The sequence below is a fragment of the Nematolebias whitei genome, chromosome 6, assembly GCF_014905685.2.
Source record: "Nematolebias whitei isolate Nwh7 chromosome 6, NemWhi1, whole genome shotgun sequence".
In the NCBI taxonomy this organism is placed as follows: Eukaryota; Metazoa; Chordata; class Actinopteri; order Cyprinodontiformes; family Rivulidae; genus Nematolebias; species Nematolebias whitei.
In genome coordinates, this window is record NC_056503.1 from 48,121,379 (window position 1) to 48,131,697 (window position 10,319).

The window sequence follows — 10,319 nt, forward strand, 5'->3', positions numbered from 1 at the left end:
CCATAATCTTAAATCCTCATAAATGAGTTGAAAACTGTACACAGGTCCAAAAAAAAACTTTGCTTGGATTTGCTTTTAAATATTTTACCAAACTGCTTTTTAAACATTCATTCTTTGTCATCATTTTGTCTTGGTCAGATTTCTTGAAGAGAGTTGAGAAACAAGCTCTCTTCTGCGCATGTGCACAGGAGGTTTTGTTGTAGTTTCCGACGCTAGAGGGCGCTAGCTAACTATCGTCATGCGCACAGATTCCACTGGGTTTAGCCAACACCCTTCTGCGCATGTGCACAGGAGGTTTGGTCATGTTGGCTTACGACGCTAGAGGGCGCTACTGGTTCTTTCAGGTTTTTACTACGACTTACCCGCGCAGCGACGCGTACTGAGGTAGGCCTCAATTTTGTTTTTAATCGTTTTTCCCTTTACGTCTTACTTTAAAAAGTATGTGTGCGATGCATTGATAGTAGTGCCTGCACAATAAATCGGAGTAACTCATACAATCTGTATTTTCCCTTCGCTTGAGTCCTTTGTTCCGCATCGGTTGTCGCTCAGTGAGCTAAATGCTAAGCTAAAAAGGTTATCTTCGTTAGCGCTACCACACGCGACGATTTGAGGTGAGGAAGAGACAATTAAATATTCGGTTTGTAATTGTCTCTTACGGAAAAAAATGCATTGGTGCGGGATCGTTATAAATCGGTCGGTTTTTATTTAGTTTTGTTTCCGTTTTTGTGGCGGGTTCGTGCAGCGCTGCTAGCTCGTCCGAACCCTGTTTTTGACAGCGAAGGAAACCGCGCGAGGTCCGTTTGAAAGTTAGAAGCCTTGACGTGAACTGCACGTAACCATCTCCTGACTTATCCTTGTTTGTTCTCGCTTTGGGACCACAGCAACACTCGGAGCTACCATGAGTTTAGACGTGAAAAAGCTGAAAGTGAACGAGCTGAAGGAGGAGCTCCAGCGCCGGGGCCTGGACACCAAAGGCCTGAAGGCGGACCTGATGGAGCGGCTCCGAGCCGCTCTGGAGGAGGAGGCGCAGGCGGACACCGCGGAGGAGCAGGCCGAGCCCTACCAGGAGGAGGAGGAGGACCGTGAGGAGCAACAAGAAGGTATTAAAGCGGTCTCCTCTCACACTGACTGGATAAACTCTACATGGGCTGAACTTTAGACACTTAAACTGTAGGAAACCTGTTTTTCATGGGTTTGTTTCCATTTGTTTCTTGGGTTCTAATCTTTATTTCATGAGAAAATGTTTAACTTTTATTTACATTTTTGATAGGGTTGGAGTTTCTAAACTATAGCTTCACAAACTATATATATTTTTTGGTCAACTCTTTGTTTTGTTGCAATTTCCCAAGCTTGCAGTAATGTCCAGTCTCATCAGGACTCGAGTCATCTCTGGTCTACAGGATCCCTGTTCTTTTATTAAACTTGAGAGCCCCTTGAATCGTCATAGAATGCCTAAAACGTCTGCAGCATTACTCTATCCGAGGCAAACACAAACAATGAAATGGACGCCTAAGTGATATAAAGTCACAAAACATCCATCGTCCTCTGCCATGTTTCTAAAAAGGCCGTGGCAGAGCGGAGGCGACCTTCACGTCGCTGATCAGAGCCTGTAAACCGAGTCCATTTTGTCTAGTTTCCTCTGACGTGGTCAGACAACAAAAAATGTCTGCACTTCCTCAAAGTACTATGTTCTGGTTGCCATTTTAATGGATATTTCTTTTTTATTTTCAAGTAAATAATTTAAATGAACGCTGCAGTTTTAATAACGGTGGGGCGCTGATTCTCGTGACGGAGACTCTCATGGTTGAAATCTCTCTCTGACGTCAGATCTTCAGCTTGATTAGGCTCCGTGATGACACCAACATCTAGTTTGATCCCTTAAAATGTTATCGACATAAAGCAGCCCCTCAAAGATTTTTTTTACGATGTGTTATGGCTTAAAATAATTGATTTTTAAAAAGTTGCAATGCTTTAAACGTCCTAATTAGGGGTGCACCGATCAATCGGCCGGCCCCAAGTTTGAGTCAGGTCCTCTGGACGGATTCTTGTTGAAATATTTCGTCTTCAGTCTTTTCGACTGAAGTCTTGTGGATAAAAGATGAAACGTTTCAACAAATAAGAACCCGTCCAGAAAAACTGACTTTGTTTCCTTAAACGGGGAAAAATTGACGCATGAGCTTCCAGATGTGGCTGCAAGTAACTCGACTAAGACCCAGGATTTCTACAATTTTAAGTGCCCCAAAAATATATATATTTTTAATTAACATATTTAATATAAATAAAAACATTAATACAACATTAAGAATCTCGTTTAAACAAAGACTTTGTTCTTTTCTGCTGCAGAGAGTTGAGTTTCTCACCTCGAAGTTTATAATTCTGCTTTTCTAAACTTATAAATGCAAATTTTATTTCACCTTTTTTCTGTCAGTTCCTGCGACAGCTCTGAACGCAGCCTCCTCCGTCGGAGTTCCTCGTGTCTGTCTTCCGTTTTCAGTCGGTCTCCGGACCAAAGGTCCACCGTGGGGTTTGACGCGGTGCAAAACAGTTTCCACCTCTCGCGTGTTGTACTTCAGGGAGTAGTCCGGTGTGGACTTTAGGGAATTATTTTTGTTTGTAAAGACAGTCTTGTGGTGTCGGACATGTTTTCGTTCTGCAGACTTGGATTTCAGGACGTAAATCTGGGCAGGGGATCGAGGGATTTGTCAAAATTTCAAAGATTGGTTGAATTTGCTTCAATAGTTGTGATCCAGCTTCTTAAAGGGAAGTATTTGTTCATATCACTGGACAGGATTCACAGCTCAACACAATCAGATGTTCAAAAGTAGAGTTAATGTCTTTTTTGCACTTCTCGTGGCATAAATCCCTAAAATATTCACTGGCGTTATATTTTTTAAACAAGCTGAGATGAAATGAGAGTTTTGCATCTCTCTCTGTCCAGAAGAAGCTCTGGGCTCTGGAGACAAGGACGCCGGTGATGGAGACGCCCTTCAAGAAGAAGAAGAAGATGAAGGGAAAGATTCTGGTGGCGACTACGAGGAAAAGGAGCCAGAGGGCGAGCCCAACGAAAGTCAGCCGGCCTCCGACTCGGCTCACGGCGAGCCCGACTTCACAGCCGATGAGGATCTTAACAAATCAAACGCCTCGTTTGAGAAGGAGACCAAACCGGAGCCGGAGGAGACCGTCAGGAACACACAGGGTGATGATCACGTTCGGAGGAGTTTGTAAACGATAATTAACCCGTGTGGTTCTAAAGGGTTATAACAATGAGTGTTGTGACCAGAAAGCCACGTGTTAAAATGTGCTTAGGCTCTTAATATCAACAGCAAGGTGCTTTTTAAAAATTATTTTTCTTGTGTAGAGATAAAAAGAGAGATCAAAACGGAGGATGAGCCTGAGAACCAACATCAAGATGCTCCGAGCTCCGAGCAGCAAGCTGCTGCGGGTCACACACAGGAAGTCAAAGTGGAAGATAAAGGTGGAAGCGTCAGCCGTAAGAGGCCCCACGAGGACAACAGGGGCTACAGCTACTACGGGCACCGGGAGGAGAAGAGGTCAGCTGGGTTTTTAATGTTCTCCGTCTGTTCTGATTCAATGTTCTTAGTCTGAAATTTGTTTTGTTCAGATCTCGAACACCTCAGCCTCCTGCTGAAGATGAGGAGGAGAGCATAGATGATTCTCTGGTGACGATCGATACGTGTGAGTTATCTAGCTAGTTATTTATGTATTTATTTGTTTTTGCTCTTTAATAGTCTTAAAGCAGATGTCTTAATTTATTTCTTTTGTCCTCCAGATAATTGTGATTTGCACTTCAAAGTGTCCCGGGATCGTTACAGCGGTTATCCTCTGACCATTGAAGGCTTCGCGTACCTTTGGGCCGGAGCTCGAGCCTCTCACGGCGTCTCCAGGGGTCGCGTTTGCTACGAGATGAAGGTGATTTTACAGGAAATAGGTGTGTCTTGTTGTCTGTGTGTGGAGACGATCAGAAATACTGATTATATGTAGCAGACGAAACGTTTGAGTCAGTCCAGGTTGTGGCGTTCAGACGTTCGCCCATTTATCAACATTTATTTATCGAACCCTCTCAAACAGCCCAAAGGTGCACAAAGTGCTTCACAATACAAAAGTTAAAAATAAAAACTATACAAAAATGCCAGAGAGCCACTAGGTTTTAAAAGCCTGCCTGAATTGAAAGGTTTTTAAATTAGATTTAAAACGTCCCAGATCAGTGATGGAGTGCACGCACTTCCACAGTCTGGGTGCAGCCACCCAAAAGACTCGGTTACCCCAACGTCATTTGGACTTTGGGACAAACGGTAAAGGAAGTATTTGATTACCTTAAGATCCTCATGCTTAAAAAATAGCCACTACATAAGGTGGAGCGAGCTCGTGAAGAGCTGTGAAAGTGAATAAATCAATTCTAAAACTATCTGGAAGTCGCTGAAGAGAAAATCAGACGTGATGTGCTCTCGTCTAGGGGTGTTGGTTAAAAGACTAGCTGCAGCTTTTTGGACAGTTGAAGACATCTGATAAAGGATTGGCAAATTCCTACATACAGAACACTGCAGGAGACGAGCCTTGAGCTGGTAAAAGCAGGAATGGTTTTTTTTCCAAGTCCGGATGATTTTAAAAAAGGCTTAACTTTGGTTAAAAGACATGGCTAATAAAAGCTGGCCTTGACTACAGAGGCTACATTTATGTTAAACTTTAAATCATTGTCAAATGTCAACCCCAAGTTTTTAACTTTGTCTGAACTTGGATGTCAAAGCACCAAAGTTACAGGAAGCATCATCACCAAAAAGATCTTTCCTTCATTTAAAAACAGAAAATTTTGTGAAGACACCGTTTAATGTAAAAAAATACTGTCAATAAAGAAATGAGAAAGTTACTACCTTTTAGCCTCATAAACAAATACATGTGTAGACCATTTGCATTGCAGTGAAAATAAATGTGATGACTGGCTATAACTGATCCAAGTGGCAGCGTATACAGAGCAAAAAAGAGGGGACCGAGAATAGAGACCTGCGGCACACCACATGGAAGAGGGAACATTAAAGGAAGACAGTTTGCCCAACATGACGGAGAAAGTTCTGTTGGTCTAGTAGGATGTGAACCAGATCTACCAACGTGGTGTTGAAGACGGGACAGCAGGTCCACTGTGTCAAAGCAGCTGCGAGGTCCAGCAGCACTAAAGCAACAGGACACTGCGTCCATGGACATGACGGTGAAGAGTTTAAATCCAGACTGAAAAGTTTCATAAATTCATGTTTTGTAAGACGAGCTTTAACTGCATAAAACAACTTTTTCCCAAGACTTTAGCTAAAAGAGGCAAATGGTAAATGGAGCTACAATTTGATCAAATTAAAGGGTCATGGTGTGAGAGTCTCACTTTGCTCTTCACGTGATGTTCACCACCGTAGAGAACTCGAGGAGCGTTCATCACGAAGCCAGACGTTCAGCTGGATTTGGTTCTAAAACGGGTTCCTCTGCCTCCTGTTTCCCATCAAACTGTTGACGCCAGGACTCGGTTAGTGCTCATCGTAAAGATTCCTTTTTGACGTTGTTTTGTTTCCCATTTTCCTTCCAGATAAACGAGGAAATCCCCGTGAAGCATCTGCCCAGCAGCGAGCCCGACCCCCACGTGGTCCGTATCGGATGGTCCCTGAACTACTGCAGCACCCAGCTCGGTGAGAAGCTGTTCGACGTAAGGGATTCGTAATGAACCCGAACAACAAGGTAATTGTGTTTTTCATTATTTTTAGGCGAGGAGCCTTTTTCCTTCGGATATGGAGGGACGGGGAAGAAATCCAGTGACTGCAAGTTTGCAGACTTTGGCGAAAAGTTTGGTGAAAATGACGTCATCGGCTGCTACATCGTAAGTACTCATCGACTGACTGACCCACTTCCACGTCCATCTAAGAATTACAGAAACAATGCGTCAAGTGAATTATGTTTTATGGCAGATGGAGTGGGTATTTAAAACAAAACGCTTGAAATTCATCAAGTAATTGTTGGATTCCTGGTCCGGTCTAAACTACAGACGTTAAGACAGAACATGTTCGATTTGCAGGGCTAATTATTTTAGCACAACAAACTGTTTTAAAGCACACAGCCATTTTAACAAGCTCTAATCTCAGATTAGCGTGTGCTGCTGCTAATCCTGCTAGCTGGGATCTTTATATGAGCTCACGAGGTTCTTCAGGACGCACGTCCTTTCTCTGCTGATTAAACGGTTCCACCTTTGTCTCCAGGGCTGTGCAGCTGCTGAACTCGCTGCCTCGTCCCGTGTAGTTCTGACGTTCAGCCAGTTAAAAACTACACGGCACCTTTTTCATTTTTTACATTTTAACACGCCCGTCGAAAGGCAGACGTCTCCGTACGTCCATAAACTTCCTCTCGCTCTGCCCGTAACTTCTGATTCACTCGAGATAAGCTTCATAAACATTTGTACCTTCACTAGACGGAGTGTCACGTACACTCCATCACCACAGCGCCAACATCCGGGTCACAAATCAAGGTCAAAGGTTATACAAGGTCTTGCCTGTTTGGGTCTTTGCTATAGGTTGCTGCATAATAATTAGCCTACGGTCGTATAATACGCTGTATGCTCTTTTTATCTTAGTTATTTTCACCAACATGAAATTTGTAAATTTAGGAACGCACAACAGAAAGCCGTGTTTTATCTTCTGTGTCCGTGCCTTCAGATGAGACCTCTTTAGGACAAATCTAGTGATTTTATCTGATTTTTCATCAGTCCAATGGATCGGCGTGGAGGGAACGCACTGGCAGTAATTCTGAGCTTCCCTGAGACCATTGCTTTCACTTTTTAAGCCTTTCAAAATAAAATACGCCACCAGAGATGTTCTGTCGAATAATACACTCAAACTATGAAAAACTTTGAGAACGGCTCGTTAAAAACAAGAGACGGTCGCGTTACTTCAAGCGTTTATGCTGAATAAATGTCCGTTTGTCTGAACTGTTCTTTCAAAGCTTCTTTCCTCCGTTTCTTCACCCGTAGGACTTTGAAAGTGGAGACCAGGTGCAGATGGGCTACTCCAAGAACGGCGTGTACCTGGGCGTGGCGTTCAAGACGACCAAAGAGGAGCTGGCGGGGCGCGCTCTGTTCCCTCACGTGCTCGTGAAAAACTGTGCCATTGAGTTCAACTTCGGGCAGAAGAGGGAGCCCTACTTCCCCCCGAAGGAAGGCTACACCTTCATCCACAATCTCCCCATGGAGGAAAAGATCAGGGGCACGAAGGGACCGGCCAACAAGTCTGACTGTGAGGTAGGGCGGCGTTACCGAGCCCACCAGGAAGTGAACGGTGCAGACTGAGCTGCAGCGGTTTCTGGTATCGTTTCAGATTTTGATGATGGTCGGCCTCCCCGCCTGTGGAAAGACCACGTGGGCCATGAAGCACGCCGTGGAGAACCCTGAGAAGAAGTACAACATCCTGGGCACGAACGCCATCATGGACAAGATGAAGGTCTGTCCTCTCGGCTCTCCCGAGCCACACAAACGCGTTCTTTTGGCGTCGTCGTGTCACGTGACGGCGTTGGTCTGCGCAGGTAATGGGTCTGCGTCGCCAGAGGAACTACGCCGGCCGCTGGGACGTTCTGATCCAGCAGGCCACCCAGTGTCTGAACCGGCTGATCGAGATCGCCGCCCGCAAGAGGCGCAACTACATCCTGGACCAGGTACTGCTCCTCCACCTACACTCGGTTCTCATCCTCACCACAGTGAGTCAATGTGCCCTGATGATCACTTTCTCTCTAATGGACTATTTATTTATCTTTCAGGGGGTCTCTGTGTATTATAGAATAGAAGAAGCATTGATCACTCTGTTCTCGTTTGCTTGTCATGTAAAACAAACTAACTGCTCGTATAAGTGACAGAACATGTCGTGTACTTTTCCTTCAAAGTATTTGCACCTGCTATTTTATGTCATATTACAGTATTGTTTTGTCTTGTGGACAATGTACAAGTAAACCATGACTTTGTAAAGATGTTGAGAAACAAGTAAGCTCTGACTGGTGAGTAAGAAAACACCTTCTGTTGCTAATTTAATAAGCCAGAGTTGACCGCTTCTTTAAAAGCTACTTTTAAGTGAGAAACATGGAACTTTTTTTAAGTGTGTTTTTTTTTTTTTTTTTTTTTTTATTAATTGACCCCGAAGGTAAGTACCGACTAACGGCTTTGAGCTTTTCAGGTGCTTGTGCTCAGCTGATGTGAAAAGGTAAGTGGGTCTGGTGGTTCCGAGCCCTCTCCCCGGACACTGTGAGTATGTGACGGTAAGTCCTACATGTCTGTCTGAAACGGGACTAGAGCTCGTATGAAGGCCAGGTGAGTCCAGGTAAGAGCGGGGGACCCGTCAGTGTAGCCAGTTGATTCTTCACGTAGTTTGAAGACTAATTAAATGATGGATAACTTAAACTCCAAGGTAACGAACCTGATGAAATATTTTAGTTTTTTTAACTTTAAATATTCTAGGATGAAGTAAAGCTTCCCAAATTTATATTGCATTTAAATGAGTAACCCCAGAAGAAATCCACTTTATTATTTCCTGTTAATGTTTTCTATGATTTCTTTAACCTTCTGACCTGCATTAAATTACCACTCTTTCTTTAATTGCATGCAATGTTGGACACAAATACAAGAAGTGATGGACGGTTGTATCGCACACCTTTAACCTGCATGCTGCTGCTTCTCAGTAACTGAGCACACGTGCATAACTTGCATACATCACAACAAGGACAGGCTTTAAGACGATGGAGCGAAGTGATTTTAATTTAAATGAACACGTCGTGACAAAATGAATGTTTCTGTTCAGTGCCTGGAGGCTGGCACATGGCGCTATAGAAATAAACCGAATAGAATGACCGGAAACACTTTCAGGCGATCCAACATTGTAAATAATGAGTTCTAGCTAGAGGCGATCGTCGCATTATTACCAGCGATGCTTAAATTCATTTGTGAGGCGACAGGTTAAAGAAATGTCGGATACGTTTCGGTTACGTCGCTCGAGCTTTGTGTGCGAAAAGGTTGCGTTTTAAAAACCGAACGGGCTTGATGCCGAGCTCACGTGGAAACTCGTCTACTTTGAAGCTAAAAATATCAAGTTTGAACGTCTCGTATCTGAAGGTCTCATGAGGAAAAATAGTTTTCTTTTTGTGTTGGTCAGTAAACATGACTTTATATTTAATCTGCGCGGATTGGAGACGGGCGCGTTCTGTAGTCCGAGAATTACGGTAAATATTCGTCTACGTTTTCTTTATTTCGTCCGTTATTTTAAAACCTCACCGTAACGTTACTACTCTGATGGTCTTTAGACAGAAAACCTACCGTATTGAAATCCCATTATAAATGCACATTTTTCTGTAATTTTCAGATCTTAAAAAATGACCTTTTCAGATCTTTTATTTTTTACGCTTTAGCTTTTTTATAATTTCCCTCAAGATGATTCTCCACGTTTACATTTAGGCGACGCTGAAAAAAATCACTAACGGGCGGGAACTCACCTGGTAGAGGTGCGTCCATCGCGGGCGGACGTTCCTGTGGAGTCCCGTCTCTTGTCTCGACAAAAACACGAGTAAAAAAGCAAAGACACGTGCGTTGTGCACGAGTAAAGTATACATGCATTCAGCTGAAGAACGATCCGGAGCTCATTACGGCTAACTTCTGTCGGGACGTCTCGGTGGTCAACCGGATCGGTAACGTAAAACAAAAACCGGCGTCGTGCACGTGTAGTGCACGGGTAGCAGCTTTAGGCAGGAAAACAAAATCCAGACTCGTGCAAATAGGTAGGATAGGATTGGTAAATGTATTTTGAGTAAATTTAAAGTCGTATTTCACTTATTTTTATAATAAGAAACCAGAAAATTGTGTTGAGATTTTAAATGAAATATTGAATAAAGAAATGGCTCCGTCAGGTTTTTGTAAACATAACTGAGAGTTCAAAGGTCACGCAGCTTGAATGGAAAGATGAAAGGTTTTAAGATCGGAAACGATTCGGGCCGGAGAGACGATTTCTTAAAACGTACATTTTTACTAAAACCCGTTTGTCGTTCTTATTGAAATAAATCATGAAGTAATTCTGTAGAACTATGACTCCGTGCTTAACGAGGCCATTTTATTAATTAACTCCGTATTGATTTCATACAACTAATGAAACCTGTGGATTTCTAACCTGTTTGAGTTGAAACTTTTGTGAACAGCTAATTTATTTCAACACAAGTTTAGGTTTTTATTGCTCTTAAAGGTAATTTATTTAAAGCATTTAATTAGTTTCGATGCTTTCCACCACGAACGGCGTGCGGGTCGACAG

The 10,319-nt window shown here is 43.2% G+C and overlaps 1 protein-coding gene across 1 annotated transcript in view; it reads left to right on the forward strand.

Moving 5' to 3' along the window:
- The first annotated feature begins 304 nt into the window (after positions 1-304).
- Positions 305-10,319, forward strand: part of hnrnpul1 (heterogeneous nuclear ribonucleoprotein U-like 1) — a 15,718-nt gene continuing 5,703 nt past the window's right edge. The window contains exons 1-11 of the mRNA XM_037677724.1: positions 305-384; positions 882-1,100; positions 2,939-3,196; positions 3,359-3,551; positions 3,623-3,696; positions 3,791-3,930; positions 5,585-5,684; positions 5,760-5,872; positions 7,016-7,282; positions 7,359-7,481; positions 7,564-7,692. Of these exons, the coding sequence (XP_037533652.1) occupies positions 899-1,100; positions 2,939-3,196; positions 3,359-3,551; positions 3,623-3,696; positions 3,791-3,930; positions 5,585-5,684; positions 5,760-5,872; positions 7,016-7,282; positions 7,359-7,481; positions 7,564-7,692 (1,599 nt within the window). The 5' untranslated portion in view covers positions 305-384; positions 882-898. The remainder of the gene's footprint in view (positions 385-881; positions 1,101-2,938; positions 3,197-3,358; positions 3,552-3,622; positions 3,697-3,790; positions 3,931-5,584; positions 5,685-5,759; positions 5,873-7,015; positions 7,283-7,358; positions 7,482-7,563; positions 7,693-10,319) is intronic.